This window comes from Myodes glareolus, chromosome 14 (genome assembly GCF_982192425.1).
Source record: "Myodes glareolus chromosome 14, mMyoGla1.1, whole genome shotgun sequence".
Taxonomy (NCBI): domain Eukaryota; kingdom Metazoa; phylum Chordata; class Mammalia; order Rodentia; family Cricetidae; genus Myodes; species Myodes glareolus.
Window position 1 is genome coordinate 32,491,985 of NC_142039.1, and position 21,729 is coordinate 32,513,713.

Consider the following 21,729-nt stretch of genomic DNA (forward strand, 5'->3'; position numbering starts at 1 on the left):
CTGTTTCTGTCTCTTATCAGAGGAGCAACTAAAATGTTTTGTCAGAAGTACTGTACCCCAGTCAGCACCTGGAGAGACCCTGGAGAGCCTGCAAGGAAAAATACCCTGAAGGCTGGGATGGAGGCTAGGACAGGATGTAGGAACAGATGAGACAAGGAGAGAGGTGTCTGCTAGGTGTTAGGGAGCCAAAAAGGTTATACTTACACTGGGTACTGCTGTGTGGAGAAAAGAGATTACCAAAAGTAGGGTGCCAACTTGCCCAACTGTATGGAATCTGATCTGCTAAGTTGGAAGATGTCAAATAATTTTCTGTGTAGTTAAGACTACAGTGGTGAGGATGAAATGGAAAAAAACAAAGCAGCCTTTATAGCCCAGGGGTGAGGTTCTTACACGCTATGTTTGCTAAGGAATCCGAGTCCAGAAGTGTCAGAATGTCCAGAAAGTCCCCTTTATTTCTCCTTTTTACTCACAAACCCTATACATCTGTCTCTATCATTAATGGCTGTTGGTACCTTCAGTTGTCTCTGTCTGCACTCTGTTGCTTTGCTTCTAAGAATCTGTCCCAGCCTGCGCTAGGATGGCTATCTGCTATGCACATGTATAGTTGCCTTTTTCTTTTCTTAGTAAATATTTATTAGGAAATAGTAACAGCTCTATCTTTGTTGGTTTTTTTTTTAGTTTTTGCTCCATTTGCTTTCTGACACTTTAAGCAGCCTTGTTCTTAGCTTTCTTCATTTCTGCATTTTTTAATTATCTACCAACACAGTACATAATACCACATTACCACATTAAAAAAGAAAAGAATTAAGATGTCAATATAGGAGTCATTACACAAGGAATGCCTTTGAATAGAGCTGATCATAGTGACTTAAAATAGCGATTCTTGTTTTGTTTGCTTTTAAGTTGTGGCAGGCTGATGAAGGTTCACATTGTTTATTATTACTTTTATATAATTTTCCTGAAAGCAGATTTTCCAGCTCATTGATAAGGGTTTTCTTTCCTTCTAAGTAGTAGGTATTGAGTTGGGACAGTAGTGGTTATTTCCTGCCCAGTGTCAGAAATGCAGCTTAGCTGTGTGGTTCTGCCAGTGTTTAAGGAGAGCTCACTTAGATCTTCACAGTTGTTGGTCCTCATGCCTTATCCCACAGACTGTCTCAGCATCCTGTATCCATGATACAGCCCTGGCCCTGGCTGCGAAGTCAAAAGGACACTTCTGACAGATTCACTTCTTTCTGTTCTGCAGCTTCCCTGTCATGAAGTCCCTGGTCCTGAAAGCTTTTATGTGTTCCCTCAGGGAGCTTTCACACAGACAAACAATAGCCCCATAGTGTCACATAAGACTCACAAAAGTCCTTGTTGGGAGAATTTTCCAGGAGTTCTTAGGAAGTATCTCTCTTCGCTAGTAAACCATACCTAACTTTAAGCACTTACTCTCAACTGTCTGAGTCTTCTCAGTGAAGCCTTCTAATATGCCTTCTAGTAAATGGTAGATACTGACTTACTATGGGATTATCTATAAGTTAAGTCAATGTTATAGAAGAATATCTTCTGAAAGTGATAATTGATTGTATAATAGTTATTCTTGAAACAGACAGCCTGGTATTGTTTTAACAAAGTAAAAAAAAAATTGGTTTAGAGTTTGAGAATTCACACACACACAAATAAATGCATAGTAGCTATAAATTTAAACAAAGTTAGTACACCAGTGCAATGTAGAATTCAAGACTTGGCAGGATGACCCAGGGTCAGATACACTGGTTTCCCTTGGCAACACATTTCAGGCCCTGGTGAGCCAGTGGAAGAGGTTGAAGGTGACTGAAGCCTCCAGGCAGCCAGGAGTCGTCTCCTGGCACAAGCAGTAGATGTAGCTCTAGGACCTGAGCCTGCTGTGTGCTGAGTGTGGATACAGGCCTTGAGCTTGAGAAGATACAGGGCGCTGTGCAAAGGGCTTGGTCCAGGATGTCCTTAAGCCACACTGTGCAGGACCTTCCACATCAGGGCTAGTTCATTCTGCAAAACCACACAATACTCCTGCATCAGAAATTGCAAAGGTCCTAGGCCCTGGGAAAGAAATAGAAAATACATGTGACCTCCTTCTGCAGTAACCACTCCTTGATACCAATGTCCTTATCCCTCTTGGGGGTCTGTAGTTCTTGTGGAAGCAGAGACATGAACTGGGCCATTTGGCAGACCTTTATATCTAGCAGGACCCTGGGACTATCCAGGTTCTCATCCTCACCACCATCAGCAGCAGCAGGAGGAGCATGGAGCCCCACCTTTGTCTGGCTTCATCCTGGGCTTTGGTGTTTGTAATACAATGAGAACTTAAGTGTCCTTGAGGTTTTCCCCTGGGATCTCACTCTTGCTTGGAGTTTCTAACCTTCATCTTCCCCTGTGGCTCTCAGCCTGCTGCTGTGTTTGGATGTCTGGATTTTCAGCTTCACCTAGAACAGGGTTGCTGCCCGTGATTCATGGTACCACTTTAAACTGGCCTGATGGGCACACTGTGGAAGTTGACATTAACCCCCAGGGGAGTCCCAGATTGGGGGAATCCAGAGCAGAGCGAGCCAGAAGTTAAGTGAACCACTGAAAGAGGGAGTTAGAAGGACTTTGGTCACCTAGGATAGAGTGAGTCTGGAGAAGTCCCAGAGAAAGCTCAACACACACGGGGATAGTCTTGGTTACCTCTTAAATGAATCCCAACTGGGGTGCAGATGGGATAAGATGCCTCATGCAACGGCAAGGAGGACACCTAGGAGATGCCACCCTGGGAACCTAGAGCTGCTTGCTCAGTAGGGGTGAGCCAGCCCCCATTTCTGTATTCTTGAATGGGAAATTCTGAAATGCCAGTGATAATAAATACTCCAATAAAAAAGCAAATAATAACTATGTGGCTTTCAGACATAATTAGTTTTTGAAAGTCCATCTGTAACCATGGAGAAGGGACACAGCACTGGGACCTGTCAAACTAAAGAGAGAAATAACACTTTTTATGGCATTATATATAACATGAAAACAGTTCTAAATATCAGTAAATATAAAATATATGTCAGTTATGATAACTGTATGGAGTATTATTATCATTTGAAGATAATATTAAAATATTTGAAGATAATATCAAAAGTAGAAAATGCAAAATAATGTAAAATACAAAAATAGAAATATGTTCGTATAGTAATATTACAAACTTTAAAAATACATATACCTTTAACAAAGACTGAACAAAAGCAAATAAAAGTAATAGGCAATGCAAGTTATTAATTAGCAGTTTAAATTGTTACATTTCTTTATTGACTTATTTAAAAAGTTGAATAGAATTGAAAATGACCAGATAAAAAGGAAGTCTGAGACATATTTTTAATTTTGAGATATTACAGATTATTTTATGTGTGTTTTCATCTCATACTTTGCTTAATATTCGAATTCCAGCCCTCAGAAATTGAAATGGAGAGTCAGATGCATCTCTACGGACACACGGAAGAGATAACCAGCTTGTGTGTCTGCAAGCCGTACAGCGTGATGATAAGTGTGAGCAGAGATGGGACCTGCATCGTGTGGGACCTAAACAGGTACAGAATTCTCCTATCCAGACATGGCTGCTTGAAATGTTGCATTTCTACAGTATATAATAAGTGCACTAGAATCACAGCACTGTGTTGTCAATTTAAACACGAGACATGTGCTTATAGGTATAGAGAACCTCTATAGTCTAGTTAAAGTTAGAAATCTTATGCCTCACAATAAGAGTTACTCATTCTAAGGAAACAACGACTGTAGTCCTGTATATGACTGGATGTGTGAATTTATGTCATTTTTTTTAGGCTATGCTATGTACAAAGTCTGGCAGGACACAAAAGCCCTGTGACAGCTGTCTCTGCCAGTGAAACATCAGGTGACATTGCTACTGTGTGTGACTCAGGTGAGTTGCCTCCAGCTAGGGCTGCCCACTTCCTGGCTAGGGCTTCTCTCAGCTCCCTTCAGTGCAAGCACTTTGGTCATAGCATGGATGTATATTAAAATATAAGGTCCTACATTGGTTTCTTACATTACACAGAAGTTAAAGATTTTCCCGATAAATGTAAAACTTTATTTGAATACACTTAAGCAAATTATTGTTACCTAATTATTTGAAATTTCTTGGCTTTTGTTTTCTATGCCACTTTGGTTTTCACTTTTAACCATTAGCTCTGTTACCTTTCTTGTGCTAGAGAACAGGTTTTTGACAGATTGAGTTTGATGATTTTACTTTTCCTTTTGCTGTGATAAGATACTCTGGCAAAAGGAACTTAAAATGGTTTGAGTTTATTTTGGCTTCTCTTCTGCAGGGTTCCCTGAGCCCTTGGGGAAAGGATTTGATGGAGACCTGACATTTAGGATGAAGTGTTCCAAGGTCTCTCACTCTCTGCATATTTGTCCAGCTGTGGGTCTCTGTATTAATTCCCATCTACAGCAGGAGGACGCTTCTCTAATGATAACTGAGCAAGACACTGATCTATGAGCACAGCAGAATGTTGTCATGAGGAGTTATTTTGTTGCTGTCTTTTTTTAGTAGAACAGTAATATTTGATTTTCCCCTAAGTCTCTGGCCTATCTAGTCTCATGTTTTTGGTCATCTAAACAGTGTCAGATATGGGTTCTATGTCATGGAATGGGCCCTCAATCCAGTCAGATATGGGTTTGTTAGTCCCATAAGCTTTGTACCACTGTTGCACCAATGCATCTTGCATACAGGCCACCATTGTAGATGGGCGGTTTTATAGCTGGGATGGTGTTTGCTTTTCTCCTTTGGCAATGTGAGGCATGTCCTCCAGTGCCCTAACCTCTAGTCAGCAGGAGTGAAGGCTCTATGTTAGCGCCAGCTCACCTTCTCCATTTTATTGAGTTGTGCAAGCATTTTCTTCTGCACTAAAGCCTTACTATCAGGAGGGCCTTTTGTTGTTCACTGCTGTGGTGTTCCAGGCTAGCTATCCTACAGGCTCCACCTTCTGTCTCACCAGGGAGCACTGGGCTTGGTGTCATAGCTTTCATGGGCAAAGTTTTATTACCTGTTACTCAGATAAAACACCTGACAAAAGCAACTTAAGGGAGAAAGAGCTGTGGCTCAGTTCCAGGGTGAGTCTGTTGGCAGAGAAGTCAGTGTGGGAGAGCTCGGAGCAGCCGCAGTCGGGAGCAGAGAACTAATGCACGCAGAGCTGGTGCTTGGCTCACCTTCCCCATTTCCTATAGTCCAGGATCCCTAACCCGGGGAGTGTTCCTGCCCACAATTAAGACATATCTTCGTGCATTAATTAATTTTATTAAGACGATACCCTACAGACATTTTCAGAGGTTAAACTGAATCTAGAGAGTCTCTCACAGGTCTTCCAGGCTAGGTGTCAAGCTGACTTTACCCACTGTGTGCTTTATCTACGAACCCATCTCCCCAGACCCTTACTTTCTAGTCTTTGAAAAGAAAAACTTAGTTTAGTTCAGTTCAGTGTTAATAAATAAAATCCAATATTAGATACTCAGAGGAATAAGGTTTTGTTTTAAGAATTAATTTACTTTTTAAAAATATGTATCATTTTTGCTACAACTATTTTTTTCTCTTTTGAAAGTCACATACATCACTATTTATTTATTTATTTATTGCTAGGTAGGGTCTCTATATACAACCCAAGCTAACCAAAAACTCACCATCCTCCTGCCTCCCAAACTGCTTGGATTGCACCTGTATGCCACCATACTTGGCTTAAGCCACTGTGATGAGGTGGAGGGGGCACTGCTCACGCATGCTTATGTGTGTGAAGGGCAGAGGTTGTTGAGTTTCAATGTCTTTATTGCTCTTTGTCTTACATTTTGAGACAAGGCCTCTGAGTTTCACCTGGGTCTGCCTCCCCAACATTGGCGTTACATGCTTGAACCACCATACCTGGATGTTCTGTAGGTGCTTGAACCACCATACCTGGCTGTTCTGTAGGTGCTAGGGATCTGAGCTCAATCCCGTATGCTTACACAACAGTGACTTAACACACTGAGCCATCTCCCCAGCTCCCTTAAGTAACTTCTTTCTGATGGTTTCACAAAAATATTTTTCTCTCTCTTGGAGAATGGTATTCTGGGTACTTGCAAACATAATTAGGATTTGCCAGTTTGTAGACAGAAATGTAAGCACACGAAGATCCCTGATTCCTTTCCCTTGTTACCGTTTCACTCCGTCATTGGTGATCTATGGGATGATTTGTGTTTCAGCTGGAGGGGGCAGTGACCTGAGACTCTGGACAGTGAATGGGGACCTCGTTGGACATGTCCACTGCAGAGAGATCATTTGTTCTGTAGCTTTCTCCAACCAGCCTGAAGGAGTATCCATCAATGTCATTGCAGGGGGATTGGAAAACGGCATTGTGAGGTAAGAGGGGGGGTTGTCTTCCCAATCATGTATCACTGCAGTTTGAGAAATAAATTTAATGTCTAAGCATATTCATGTTTAGGAATTAGAGATTTAAAGTCACTTTTGGGTATAGGTCTTTATTCCTGTTGTGTATCTAAATAGTAAAGCTAGTGCAGTTTGAAAGTGTTAACCATAAAATATTAACCATATGAAAGTAGGCAGAGTTCTTATTCCCCCTGCAACCCCTGCAGACTCCCTAGAGGCAATGCTGTTCTTTGCAATAGAGCATCCTGGCAACTCAGCAAACAAACGTGTGTGTTTTTCAGTGCATGCAGTTTTAGTTTGCATAATTGAATAATGACTGCTCTTTCCTCTAGGTTATGGAGCACATGGGACCTGAAGCCTGTGAGAGAAATTACATTTCCCAAATCAAATAAGCCTATCATAAGGTAAGCTCTACCACCGCCTTTTAGTCTTCATAAAATAATTTGTAATTATATTTTGTTAGAGAAATAGTAAAGCATATAGACGTAAAAAATGTGTGTGTGAAGGTCCCATGAAAAGCCAGTCTCTTACCATGCAGCAAATTTCTTGTTACCAGCAACAAACCAACACACTCCGGTCATGTGAAACTCGTGTCTAGTGTCTAGGTGAAAGACAGGCTGGCCCTGTGCCAGGAAGCTTCTGGAACCATAGAAACTGTTCTTTCTACTTCCTCCTTTGCAATGACAGTCATGTGACTGAACACCACAGGGATGTGCTTGGTAAAACAAACACTAGTTACCCTTAACTTGGCTTACAAATTTGACTTTAAAACTCAATCAGTAGTTGAGATACTCAAATTATACTTCATTAAATAAATTTATTTTGATTGTGCTGAATTTAAGTGTGAACCTAAATTATCTATTAATGTTACATTAATTGTTTTGCCTTTTTTCTCCAGAGAAACAAAATACATCCTTAAAACAAATGTCATTTAAGGCTTGGGTGTGGTAGCCCACACCTTTAATCCCAGCAGCTGAAAAGGCAGAGGGAGGCAGATCTCTCTCTCTCTCTCCCTCTCTTTCCTCTTCCTCTCTCCCTCCCTCCTTCCCTCTCTCTCTGTTTCAGGCCAACCTGTTCTATATAACAAGTTTTAGGATAGCCAGGACTACATAAAGAGACCCTATCTCAAATAAACAAATGAATGAATAAATAAATAAATATAATTTAATTTTTAAGGGGAAAGTCTATTAGTATGTTATCTGTATAAAGTTTCTCTCGCCTGGTCTCTGGGGCTCCAGTTTTGTTCTAGCTAAACTGAGTCCCAAACCTTGTCAGGAGGGTGACTATATTAGGATGGGTCAGCATGGATGGTTTGTGTGCCATCTCTGCATGTATGACCCTGGAGTGGAGATACTTTAGTTTTAGCATCACAGTCTGTAAAAACAGTTTAAGGATTGTAACATGCAAATGGATTTGCTCTTTACAGCCTTACATTTTCCTGCGATGGCCACCATTTATACACAGCCAACAGTGATGGGACAGTGATTGCATGGTGTCGGAAGGACCAGCAGCGTGTGAAGCAGCCCATGTTCTATTCTTTCCTCAGCAGCTACGCAGCCGGATGAAGAGAAAGGCCTTCCACAGAGGACATGAGCATCATACTGTGGAGCTGACTCCAGCCACTGCAGAAACAGATGACTAAGCAGTTATCCAGTAATGACACCCGTCTCTCTGTGCACACTTCCACAGCCTCCATGGTCCTGAGAGTAAAGCCCCACCCTCATTCCATAATGGTGTGGAAGGCTGGGTCATCACACACCAGCCATCAAGTTTTGGGTCTTTTGAGGCAAATTAAAGTCAGACTCTTGGTACTTTTTCCCAAGAAAGTATGCTGAATCAAAGATTAGGGTCTCTCTTCTCCTCTTCCTTTCCAAAAGAAGCAGCAGAACTTAAATTGGCTAATTATTTATCTAAAATACTAGAAATTATATTTTTAAGGTTTCTGGTATATCCCCTACATGCACACATTCCCCCTATAAAAAGAAAAGAAAAACTAGGAATTTTTCAAGGCTCAACAGTTGCTTTCTTTGAGAAGCAAATTATTTAGTAGGTGCCTCTGCACCAAATGCATTCCGGAATATCTGAGCAGACAGTGCACTGCTGCAGCATCACACCGGGCTGCTTCTGCCGGGTGTCTTCACCCAGAGAGTAGCTAGATTTCTCCTGCAGGCCACAGGCAGGAGTCCAGGTACTTTTGATTTCATACACATCCTCTTCCTCATAAGAGTTTACTTAAAATCCATAACACTATAGACATCAATACCCTTGGTTCAGTGACTGTTTTCAAATATAATGGTAAATCTCTTTAGCATCTGCTGTTAACAATGCCATTACCAGAGCCCTGAACATTTCCCATCTGTCATCGAAGTTCCAGGCAGCACTCCACAGTGGAGGCACAGCAGCTAATCCGGCCCACAGGAGAGTGTTCTGCTATGAGATAGAAGCCTGAAGGAAAGGAAGACAGCTGAGTGTGCAAGCTGGAGGAACCCAGGTTCACCTCTTCCTCCTAAGCCGCCATCTGAGAATCCTAGAGGAAGTGAAAGCCCTACGTGTGCGCCATGGCATGTGAAGACAGCCCCTAGTCTGGAATGCCATGTCTGCCATGCTGGGACAGCTGGATTTTTACTTGAGGTGCTGCTTTAATGACTTTGAGAATTGTCAGGTAGGCTCAGAAATATGTCACCATGGGATAGACGCACGTTCTGCTGCCTATGAATGACTTGTGCATTTATTGGAAATGTAATTCATATACTGTTTACAGAACTACTTTTGTAACTTCCAGACTTTGTAAAACATTCTGCTTGTATCTGCAAGATGCAGTTCCAGAGTCTCTGCTGTGAGGACAGGCGCAGGGAGAGGCAGGGCCTCATGAGACCTTTAGGTCACATTGACATGGGCACATGTTACTCCTGAGGTCCACTTGTGAGCAGAGATGACATTACTCCTACTCACGTTGAAGTGACTGATTTGTTTTTAAAAATTCAGCTATTGATCTAGCTTTCATTTTTTTACTGAGAACTTCAAGTTAGTCTCCTGTTAGAATAGGGATGCTATGCAGTCTTGGCTTTTTTTAAGGACCAAGTTTCATCATTATCTAAAGAGAAAATGTGCACAATATCTGATCTTGTTAAGAGTGCAATATTATATTTTTATGTAAAAATGAAAATTCATTGGGGGGATTATTTATTGAGCATGAAACCTAGTATGTATATGTTGGAAACGCTTTGTAATGTGCATGTTGTAGCACACATCCCTAGAAATCATCACATGCTGTTACCTTATACACACTGCCACTTCAGTTTGGAAATAAACTTGCTAAAAATAGAATTAAATCTGTGTCTTCTGTATGTCTTGTATGTTATGACCAGATCTCAGTCTGTGGCTATTGCAGAACAAGGTGTATCTGAAATTCCTGTTACTAATCACTGCTGTGCTGGGACCAGTTTCTTTCAACCACTGAATCTCCTCAAGGAATAGAACCAACTAACAATCCACAGGTCATAGGAAGAATGTTGCCACCCCCATAAATGCCTGCACTGTTGGTACAATTAAGGGCTCTGATAAGATTGTGTGACTGCAGCCAGGCAGTTAAATAGAGATACCGTGTGGCTAGCAAGAGGATAAGAACAGCTAGTGGATTGAATAAAGAGCCCTGTAAATAGTAGTGTCCCATGAGACATGGCCTGTGATAGTCTGCACTTAAGCTGGGTTTTAGTCCAACTTCATGGATGACCTAGTGTGGGAGGAAACACAGAGTTCAACAGGAATCAGAGTCGGTAGTTCTCTGTCTAAGAGTCCACAGCCCAGAGTCTTCCCAGAAGCCAAGACGCCCTTACTAAAATACGGGCTGTGTGCCCTTGGGCACCGCAAGACTGAACACTAAATTCATTTAAAGTCAGGCCATAGGACCTCAAAGTAGGCTGGAAAGTAACCAACAAAAGAGTCACCAATAGGCCAAAGCCTGTCAGCAAGAGATGCAAATAAGCCCTTGTGTAGAAATTGCCACAGCTCTCACACACACACACACACACACACACACACACACACACACACACACTGAAAGGGTGGGGTGGAAAGGGCACTTCGAGAGGCCATAGAGCAATTGAACACACATTACAGTGGTAGGAATAAGATACTTCCGTATTAATTTTTGGCCAATGAAACCTATAGCCCATAAATAGCACAGGCCATTGCCACTGCTGTTGACTGCCCACCAAACCTGGATGGTAAGGCCATACTGTTGAAGACGCTACCTGCTATGCAGAATGTAAAAAATAAACTAAGCTGGGACTGAGTCGGAAGCTTTCTCCCTACTGACTAATTTTCATAGTGCCTTTCAGATTGCCTTACAAATATTTATTTTTATGCCCATAAATTACAGGTGTTGTCAGCTTTGGTCAGAGTGGGCAGGGATGACTGCAGAGACTTGTGGCTGGCCCAAGTCCCGAGAATAAGTAACTTTGGGATGCTTGGCCCAAAGCGCGGCAGTTGTATTGTGCCTAAGTCTGGGAACATTGCAGAAGGGGATGAACATGATGTAGGAACTGGAGGAGAGGGTGGGGTGTCATGGATGCTGCTCTCTGGGCCTGTTTTGTCTTTTGTGCTTTTGAACTCTAAACCATTGTGATTACCCTCGGGATACCTGCACAAGAGGGTCCATTAACTTCCTGTCATGGGTAAGGAGAAGCACACAGGCACCTCCCTACCATAGGATTTTTAGAGAGCTAATGGTTACTAGAAGAAAGTGGTTCACACGCCGCTTCTTCCCTGAGGATTTATAGGCAGATAATGATTGCTCTGGTGGGCAGCTCACAAGGCCCCACTGCCCTAGTAGTTAACAGGCTCCCAGCCTGTTAGGTTTTAGGTGTGTTAACCTTAGGTTAGGTGTGTTGACCTTAACAGTTTCTGGGGAAAGATCTCGCCAGAGAATTTATACAGTTGATGGTTGCTCTGAGGAGAGGCTCACAAGGTCATGCCCCTTCCTGATGACACTTACGAGTTGGAGATTTTTCCTTCAGTGGTACCCATGCTTCTGTAAGTAACCCTAATTAAACACATTGCTTCACCAAGCTACAGTTGAATGAAATCATTTGTTTCTATCTCTGAGGTCCTATCTGAGGTGAGATGTTTGTTCCTGTCTTCTCAGGAAAGTTCACACAACGGTGGCTTTTTAAGAAGCCCCATCTGTTCTCTTTGGTTCCCCCTATAAATTTCTACCACTAGGAATAGATAAGGCATCTCTCATTCCTTAATTTTAGTTTTTGTTCTAAAATGCTATATTTCAACTTTTCCTGTCCTTAAATGAACTCAGTTCCAAGATCAGTCTCTCATTTTAGATAGCAGAGTGTCTGTCCCTTCTTATGGCAGGCCTGATTGAGAATAGAGCTGCAGATATATACATATAATCCAGCTGTTCTTGCCTCATGGGCCTTACAGGCTGGTGAGAAACCACTGGAAGTACAGCAGGTAGCATTCAACCTGTGTGCAAGTTACACTCCATGGTAAGTGCCGGGGAGGTGGAACTGAGGTACTCTGAGAACGGCAGAAACAATTTAGAAAGTCTCCTACCACTGAGCTACATTCCCAGCCCTTGTTTTGTAAGACAGGGTTTGTGTCCACCAGGCTAGCCTGATACAGTCCTCTGAGCTCTGGGATAACATGCATGCACCACTGTGCCGAGGTAGACAGCCTCTCTAAAGACAGAACGTGATGTTACAACCTAATGGATGGATAGACATCTAAGTGAAGACAGGCATCAAAGTGTTGCAGACTGTACACATTCCACCTTGGCAGGAATGCCAGCAGCAGGTCCAGGCCAGGCATATGGGATGCAGCATCCACCCATCTTCCAGCCTTTGCAGTGGGGAAGGCTGCAGAGCAGCAGGTGCCTGCAGTGACAGAAGGCACAGGGGTGCAACTGTTGCTCCTCTGCCTGCATCTGTGCTGCTTCGCAGCTTTTCAATCTGCTTAGCGCTTTTCTGTCCCGGGGAGTCAGCAGCAGCACTTTATCAGTGCAAGCTTGCCAACTCCGCGTCCTCCCTCTGCCTGCCTGTTTGGCTATCGAAGGGTGCAGAAAGGGGGGGAGCCCCACTGGAGCCCTTTCCCAGCTATCTAGTTCCCACTATTCTGGATAACTTGCTAATGCCCCAAATTGACAAGGAAGAGCTACCGTGTTGGGAAAGGTAAGTAGAGACTAAAAAACACCATATTTTTACTTTCTGTTGGGTTATCTTTCTCAGGGTCCCCCTTTCATTGATGGCTACCCTTTAACTGACCAGTGGGGTTTGGTCCCCACATAGGTGACAAAATTTTTCAGTTTGTTCCCAAATGTATCTCATATTTTGGACAGCTTTGCCATTTTTTTCTGAGAACTCCTCTAATCAGGGCAACACTTTATACATTATGAAATCAAGACACTTAGAAATCCAGCAGAAAGCTCTGGTTTGCTAAAATGAAATACACACACTCAAATGCACTGTGCATTACAAGACACGGACAAAAAGGCCTATCCTGCTGCTGTTGGAGGGAAATCCCGTGACGCAGGTGCACCCTCTGAAGACTGGGGTTGGCTCAGCATTCCTTCGGCAGCCCTGAGAGCTTCTCTCATGAACAGAGCCAATGAGAGAAGAGTTTTTCAGAGATGATCCTGTGGTGAGTTTGGCTCATCCTCCATGTGAAAAGCTGGTCTCACCCCGGCTTCGGTTGGCTGATCACAAGAAGCGTTTTCAGTCTCAAATTTTGATCTCGTTCAAACTGTTTTCAAAAACCTGAAAATCCAATTCAAATTTTTTAAAAATAGTGTTTTCTAAGGTTTTGGTAAAATCTACTCTATAGTGTTCATAATGAGTGAATGACTTAGTTTCTTTTATTGCCGGGATTTAAAAATTAAAAGCAAACACAGACTAAAGCTGCTGGTAGGATTGAGAATGGCAGAGTTGAGCACATCCATCCTCTCGGAGGTCGGCACAGCTACATTGAGATCTACTGAAAAACTGGTATTTGGATGCCTGCTGTACCAGAAGCAGCTGTTCAAAGAAGCGTGAGTCTGCTACTGCTATTCCCTGTGCACACAACACTTCACAGTTAGTATTCCGTTCTCTCGGTCCTTGCTCATGCTATACTTAGGGTGTTTCATGTCCCCCAGAGGCCCATGTGTTACAGGTTTGGTCCCCCAGAATGGCTGCTCCTGGAAGGGGGTGAGATCTTTGTTAGAGGTGGCCCAAAGGAATAAAATTTGCCCCTCCAGAGCCCTAGAGGCTGAACATTGGTCTGTATGTGTGTAAGACAAAATAGGGCCTGGGAGAGACTGGGGTGTCCCAGCAACTGTCCAGTCTACCAGAGAGTTTATCTATTGACAGCCCTTACAACTAACTGAAGAGCTGACACCAAAGGCCTTAGAATGCTCATAAAAGGAAACCTAAGCTCAGCTTTGATGCAGTCGGTTTGGGGGAAGAGTTACTTCTCAGCCCGGGCTTGCAGGAGAGACGCTGGATCCGACAGTGCAATAGTGAACACAGTTTTGTGCTGCTGGAATTTCCAACTGCAGTATCTCTGGTCTTTCTCACTTGAACAGCCTCTGTGCTGTGAACATTGCTGGCTAAATCGTTGCGTCATAGTTTAATTCTGCGACCCAAGGGGACTCCTGAGAGCTATGAAGGCTATTGGAGTGATTTTCTGCCCCAGCGGGCCTTTCTGGCCTCTTGGGGCAGCTCCACGTCGCCAAGGTGCCCCTTTGCCCAGCCTACAGTGGGAAACGTGAGCTAGATCTGTGAAAATCTGAAGTACCCTGTCCAGTGTCACTCACAGCAGAAATGGTCGCTGAAGGTGGACGGGAGGAAGATTTTCAAGAAATCTCCCTGTCAATGGTGTTTATAGACAGAAGTAACACGGCCTTCTCTATGCATCTTAGTAACTCTGCTCGAAATGTTTTCCGGGCTTCTGTCTTCAGAGGGCTTTGTGTCATTTTATGAGAGTTGGAAAAGAGGCGTGACTGAAGTCCCTTCTCCCTCAAGGAAGAGGAGTATGGTAATTCATTGGTTTACAATGAGAATCACAAGACACAATTCCATTAGGGCGAGGCCTGGCCAGCCACGACCGTCTCACCGCTGGGAGTCGCCAGGATTCCCCGCGGCAGCAGCGCCCTGCTGTCCACTTGTACTCCAGTGGCTGGCTGGGAGGCAGCTGCTCTGCCCAGCCCCGTCGTGTGGCGGTCTTGCCCACGTTGCTTAGCGACGTCGGCTTAAGGACCGTGCGCATTTCCAGGTGTTCAGCTTCTGCGCTCGCAGCGCCCACCTTCCTCGGCGTGAAGCTCCCTAAGTGTCCCCAGGTGAAGTATTCTGAGCTGGCCGTCCCCACTCTACACGCGGGTATCTGCTCCGCAGCCACGAACTCTCCAGGATGCGCGCGCCCCGGGAGGGCGGGTCTCGGGGGGAGGCGAGGGGCTGGGGGCGCGGAGCCCGGCGCGGGAGCCCCAATGACGCACCAGTGACGTCGGCGGCGGCGGGCGGGATTTCCCGGCCCCTCCCGGCGCGGGAGGAGACCTGCTGCGGAGTGGGTGCGCGAGAGTGGGTGCGGCCAGTGTGGCGCAGCAGGCTAGGGTTGGGGGTCACCGCCTTGCACCCCCTGGGCCCGCTACACAGACCCGGAGCCCCGCGAGCGGGTGGCTTTGCTGTGACTTGGGTGCCGCGCCGCGCCCCCTTCCTCCCCAGACGCGCACAATCTTCTGTGGCCCGGGGACCCCGCGGGCGGCCACGCGGGGCGTGTTTGCACCGAGCCCGGGGCGCGCGATGCCACTTGGCCTGGCCGCCCCCCTCGAGCGCCGCGCCGAGGACCTAATCCGCGTCTGAGCGGCACCGGCTGCGCGCCGGCTGCGGTAAGTGGCGCCCGAACCCCCGGGAGGGCGCGGCGCCTCGTCGAAGAACCTCGGCCCAGGCCCCTCCAGCTCTGTGAGAGCCGGGCCGAAATCCAAAGTCTCGGAACTAGAGAGACATTCTGGCTCCTGGGTCTTCCCTGGAGGTGCCGCGGCACGCGACACAAAGACCTGTGGTTCCATGTGGCGGGGGCCAAAAGGTGCACCACCGCGGGGGGGTCACAGCCGAATCCCCGGGGTCGCGTCGGGCCGAGCCTCCTAGGGGACCTTCCTGCATCCTCAGGGCGTAGAGTAATTGCTGTCCTCTGGGCAAGGGACGTCCCCAGTGCAGAGGACCATATGGGATAGATGGCGTGACCACTCATCATTTTGTTTGAAGCAGTGTTTTTGGCGGGGGTTCGCAGAAGCCCTCTGCTTTCCTGACGCCGGGACACCTGTCTTGGGTAGAGGGGGAGAGCCTGGTGACTCGGGCCAGTTTGTGCCCTCCCTCCTGATGGCGACTGTCCCCGAAGCTGGTGCTGAAACGCGCTGCTGAGCTCGCGGGGCATGGCCTTAGGAGAGCAAGCTTTGCTTTAATCTTTAGTCGCCGGGGAAATAATGAGGCGAGATGCCAGTTATGGCTGCAAAAGACGCCTTCATTTAGACGAATCTGCTTCTTGTCGTGTATTTTGAGCTAAGATGTGAGGCTACCTCCAAATGTGCAAAGTTTGATCGAGTGATAGATAAATCCTGTCCTCGGGTTCCACAGTTCCCGGGGCTGTAAAAGGCTGGCAAAACAAGCCTGCGAGGCTGTGCCGGGGTGCCAGTGAAAAGGCGTCACTCCTGCCTCCAGAGCGAGGTGTGATGGCCCCCACGGCTGCAGTAAGGCACCTGGGCTGTGCGCAGGCTAGCTAGGTCTTCATTCCTGGAGCATCCCGGCCTTGTTCCTCGTGTTGACTTGCGAGGAGGAAGGCAGCTGCTTCCTCATGTGGTTCTGTCACCTGGGAGAGACCACTGTGGGAGGCAGCTGGAGCTCTCAGTACTGAGAAACAAAGCAGGCTGCTTGTAAGCTGAACTTAGGGTTGGTGGATTTCTCAGACCTGCTGAGGGGCCTTACCGAGAGTGCAGGGCCTACTGGCGTGCATTGGCAGACAAGGGACCCTGAGGCTGACCATGCAACTCTCCGGCCCCAGTCCTTATGAAGCCTAGGGAGGAAGCAATGGAGATTCTTGGACAGGAAACTGCTCTGGGAAGGAAGGGCCATCCCCACCAGTCCATGCTGGTTTGACCAGCTGCCTTCACCTTTTTCATGGTGATCTGTGAGGGAGCTTTTCCCTGTTCATTTCATAGTGTTTAAAGAACGGCCGTCCCCAGAGCTCCCAAATCGCAAGTGCTCTTCAAAATTGTGGACCATCAGATGGGCACAGGGTCCTTGCATCTGTCCTGTCTCAGGAGCACAGGACACCTGGGACTGAGTGACTGTGTGTGCATCCACCCACCCACAGCACACTCACACCGTGCACACCAGCACCTGCAGGGAAGACAGCCAAGTGGTTGGCCAAAGTCTGCGTCTGCTCACTGCCAGATTCCACTGTCTCCTTCTAAAACGTTTATCTCAAATTATTCTGTTTGACAAGGGGAGGGGGTGGGATATTAGAAGTTGCTTTGGGGACGGATTTGAAGCAATATCTGATTTTTTTTTAATCTACATTCTGCTATCCAATCTTGTTGATTTCTTCTTTTCTCCTTCCAGCAAATTCTATTCAGTTATTCATTCAGTTTTCTTAAACCAAAAACTGAAACTTCTCGAATTCTACAAAATCAAGACTGGATAGCGAAGACATTTTCACTGAAAGTCAGAGAAACCACGTAAGAGCCAAAGTAGGGAGACAGGAGAAAAGACCCTGCTACTAGAAGGCTTTAAATGACTGCCTAAGAAACTAAGAATAAGAATCCGGAGGGGAAAACACAAAGGAGACTTCCACACAGGGAACAGGACAGAGGCAAGAAAACCTGCTGAACGATTCATGCAGAGAAATCAGAACACTTGTAAAGAGATCGGGCTCAGAGCTGTGGAACCACGGTGGCAGCCACTGCTGCCTTCCCTGGCAGAGGGGCCTGTGGGGAAGTGGTTCTACTTGCCTCGCTGCCCACCAGCAGTGAGGACACAGAAGTAGTAATGGGGACACAGTACATCCTGTGACCTTGAGGTCTTGTGGTGTCAACAGGCAGATCTACAAAGGCTGAGCCTCTTGGGGGTGGGTAGGGTGGCAGGAGCCTCGATGAGCAAGCCAGGGCCTGGGAGGCAGTGCTTACTGGGCGTGGGCTGCGTTTGTGATGAGGATGGCCTCAGTTGACCCTCCTGTGGCAATTAGAGGGTTGGGGTTTTGCAAAGCATCCTAATTGGAAAGTGTCCCGGCAGTGTGCTTGTGGGTGGTGGGGACTTCAGCAAGGGAGAGATGTGGAGATGAAAGTGAAGGCGACTGAGCCACGTGGGAGAGAAGGGTGAGTGACTAAGGCCAGATGTGGCTCTTCTCAAAGGTGAGGCCAGATGTGGCTCTTCCCAAAGGCGAGCACATGTCCTTTCTCCTCAGAGTTCTTCCTAAGGGGCTGGGTCAGCTCTCCTTTGGAGATGTACACTGAAGAGTTCCCTAGGGATTGGAGAAACACTTTCATTGTCACTTGAAGTCTGAGGGGCTGCTTCTCCCCAAAACATGGGCATTCCGTGCCCATGAGCTGTTAACTGTCCCTGATGGCTTTTGTGCCCCTCTCCTTCCCTCTGGGTCCTCCTGGTGTTGGGTCTGAGACACAGCTTCAAGGCCTTTTCTTCAGCCCCTCCAAGCTGTCCAAATAAGATGTCCAAACAGGAGGATCAGGCTTAGAAAACTGGAAAGGATGATGGGTCCGCAAAGGACGCAAAGCTGGGTTGACAGTGACCCAGCTGTTACCAGAAGCTCCGGGAAGGCTAGGACAGAATTCACAGAGGGTGATTCCCTCTGTGTGGGGTCTGTCTTTACAAGGGTCCGGCTCTTGGAGGCAGGTACAATGTGGATACGGGCTTCGCCAGTCCCTTTATAGTACCACAGCGTGGACCACTCTGCGTGAGGCTCATGCCCCCAAAGTGACCGGTACACCCCTAAGAAAGAGTTGTGATTTCCTCTGCCCACTACTGTTGGGGGCTTCTGGTAGCCCCGGACCTTCACACACTGGCCATGCATATCTCTTTCTTATTTGTGGAAAGATTGTACATGCCCAGTCTTTGTGTCCACTATAGGGTCTCTCTGACCCAGTCAAGAAGCTATTTGGCCTGCCTTGGCCTGCCTGCAGGTCATTTGCGGCTGAGAGCTTCCAGCAGGCCCTTTCTGTGGCCCATAACCTGTGGCATGCGAAAGGAAAATAAATTGGTACCATTCAGTTCTGTTCAACTATCTTAGGGCAGTTCTCTCTTCTCTGTACCCAGTTCACTCGCCTCTCAGCCATTGGGTGCTCATCCACTGCTATACCCAAAGCATCTGTCTAAAGGGGCAGCCTGCGGCCAAGCAATAGAGCCAAATCCTGCAAGCATGTTTGGTGCCGCTTGAGGGCAAGAATGTTGCCCTCAGTAGAGTGACCAGCTCTCTGACCCTTCCGGGGCCGTGGTGGAGGCGGAGCGTGGCTGAGAAGGGTGACAGTGATATGTGGGTGCGGCATCTCATCCCTTAACTGACCCCAAGAGAAGAAACAAAGGAAAGAGAACGTCCTCTGAACTCTTCCAGGGGCAGGGGAAGGTGTAGGTTTGTGAACATCCTTCCTCTTCAGTTGAGTTTTACCTGAAGCAGGGATACTAGCATCTTCTGGAGGCCCCCTCTCCCACCACGACCTCCCCTGTAGCAATGCAGCATGTCACTCCTTGCTTCCCTTCCTACCTAGTGTCTTTTGTGTCTCTTTTCGGCCAGTCCGTTCTGCATACACTCAATGCACACTCCAGCGAATGTGTGCAGCCCCCACTCTGCACACAGGTTCCTAGGGTTCACTGTTCTCCTGCCCTGGGGAGTACACCTGTGGTTGCTGTATAGTGCTCTTAGATCTGCCCCCCCAGTCCTAATTCCTCATTCTATGCAGCTCAGTTGGGCTTTCTTGCTGTGCTTTCTCAGCCCCAGAGATACCGCAGGGAACAGGCCGTGGGCAGTAAGGAAGCACAGAGCTCCTGCCCTCTGGATATGCACTTCAGAGGGGTTTATTCTCAAACAATGGGGCAGAGGTCTCTCAAAGGAAAGGATCCAGCAGAGAAAACCCAGATCCTTCAAGCAGAAGTGTGTTTTTATCAAATCAAAAATCCTAATACACTTCAAAGAAAGAGTAGAGTAGGCTAACCCAGGCAGGTGGGGGCTGACCCTGACGGGTGGAAGCTGCCCCCTGGGTCCTGGTGTTGTAGACTTTTAAACAGGTTTGTGTACATATGCAGACTCCCAAACCATGGAGGAGTGACGATTTTGTAGGCTATTTCTTCCCATGATCTTCTGTAAAGTCCATCAGGGGAGTCAAGGGTGTACGGTGAGCTGGCTGTGACATCTGTCACTATATTAATCACTGGGGTTGATTTGGCTGATCTGCCTGGCTAGGTGGGTGTCCCTACCTCCCTCCTGGCTCCACATCCGTCCCTCCTGAAGCTAGACACTTTCTAGGCGAAGAGGACAGCCTTCCCCAGTGTAGGAGGATGACCTTCCACCATCTAGGAGGACTGTTCCTGGTCAAAGGTAGCCGCACTCCCCTGACAGAACCTCCAGACAAGTTCTCAAAGGTGTGAAAACCACTGTGCAAATGATTGTGTAATGAAGCCAAGGTCTCTTGTTAGTATACACATGGGAATTGGGAAAGGGCCCTGGTGTCTTCGTTTCTGACATGCAAGGGAGAATATCTTCAGCCTCCAGGATGCTGAAGCATAGGCAGGTGTTCTAACCATAAGGGGACCCAGCTGGCTACTAAGACACAGCTGCGGTGTCCTTGGTTTCCTTACACCTTACTCCCTGTCTATCTAATCTCACCACCAATCAGAAGTCAGGGCTGGAGAGATGACTCAGCAGTTAAGAGCACTGGCTGCTCCTCCAGGGGACCCAGGTTCAATTCTTAGCACCCACATGGCAGCTCACAACTGTCTGTAATTCCATTTCCAGAGGATCCAACAGACATACCAGCAGGCTAAACACCAATGCACATAAAAATAAATCACTTAAAAAAAAAGAAGCACAAAAGTCATTTAAACAATAAATGAGCTTCTTGGGATATACTAGTGCGTACAAGAAAAATGGAGCAAGGGATGGGTTGCCAGCGAGGGTGTGGCGGCAACCTGGAGAAAGAGACCTGGTGTTTGTGGCACATGTGACACGGGAGAGAGCTCTTTCTTACTCTGAAATAGACCTCTTCATGTCATGGGGGAACCCATGGAAGCACCGCCATGTTGGATTTCTATCTATGATAAATCCTTCCCTGAGCGAAAGGAAGGGTTTGCTTGGCTCTGGATTTCAGAGGTTTCAGTCTGTGTGGCTGAAACCCCATTCCCCCAAGCCTGTCCGGAGGCAGTTACGCTGTGGGGGCTCCAGTGTAGTAATGTTCCTTCATGGGTTCAATAAGAGCATTATTGGGGGCACTTGGAGTGTGTCACTTAGGGCCCCTCTCTCATCCTGGCCCTTTCCTGTGTCACCTCCCTCTGCCTCCTGCCCACTATGATGGAACAGAACCATGGGAAACTGAGCTAGAAGAAATAATCCCTCTCCTTAAGATGTCCTGTCAGGGATCGGGTCACTGAAACGATATACTAGCATATCTTGGTAGAAAGAAGGAAAGCTACCTGCCTGGTTGCCCAGCACAGCAACATCTGCACCGTCCATCATCTGGGAAGGTGGAATGTTACCCTTTCGGGAAGACACTCAACAACAGGGCCCTGGTACAGCCGTCAGATGCTGTCATCTGGGAGGGGATGGAATTTGTCCCTGCTCGCCTCTGACCCAGCCTAACCCTGTCCGCTGCTCCTGTACTCAGGGACAGATCACCATGAGTCGGTCTGCATTGTTTCTGATCTGCGCTGGGCTGTCAGCACCTTGAAGATGGAGCCGGGTCGGCTTGCACGTCTTCTTTCCTGGAAAATATCTAGGTCATTTCCAGACTTGTTTCGTGTGTCCCATTTATTCTCCACTACTGCTAAAATACTCTCTCCCGTGCATAGAGTACTTGAGCGACATCCATGAGTCTCGTCTGCAAAGCAGACCGCCCGCCGCAGAGAGTGCTCTGTAAGGCGTGTAACAGGTGACTGACTCATAGTGGCAGCCGTCCGAGCCGTGCCTCCTCGCTCTCTTGACGCAGAGAGTCGCTTGGTGTGATGCATCCTTTGAATACAGAATGAAAACTATACTCGTGGGTCTTTTCTTTCGGGATCAAGCTGTTAACTTGATCTCCAGTCTCCAAAGGAGGAGGGAGTCACGTGACAGCC

The 21,729-nt window shown here is 46.9% G+C and overlaps 2 protein-coding genes across 3 annotated transcripts in view; both read left to right on the top strand.

The window, feature by feature from the left end:
- The window catches only part of Lyst (lysosomal trafficking regulator), a 154,363-nt gene extending 144,616 nt beyond the window's left edge, over positions 1-9,747 (top strand). Inside the window, exons 51-55 of the mRNA XM_048460925.3 lie at positions 3,430-3,569; positions 3,822-3,919; positions 6,232-6,388; positions 6,748-6,819; positions 7,842-9,747. Coding sequence (XP_048316882.3) covers positions 3,430-3,569; positions 3,822-3,919; positions 6,232-6,388; positions 6,748-6,819; positions 7,842-7,980 — 606 coding nt within the window. The 3' untranslated portion in view covers positions 7,981-9,747. The remainder of the gene's footprint in view (positions 1-3,429; positions 3,570-3,821; positions 3,920-6,231; positions 6,389-6,747; positions 6,820-7,841) is intronic.
- Positions 9,748-14,560: 4,813 nt separating this feature from the next.
- Positions 14,561-21,729, top strand: part of Gng4 (G protein subunit gamma 4) — a 44,105-nt gene continuing 36,936 nt past the window's right edge. The window contains exon 1 of one of the 2 annotated variants that reach the window (XM_085699240.2): positions 14,561-14,741. The gene's annotated coding sequence lies outside the window, so the exon portion shown is untranslated. Of the gene's footprint in view, positions 14,742-14,950; positions 15,288-21,729 lie in introns of those variants that run through there. The other variant, XM_048461174.3, reaches the window with a different exon arrangement.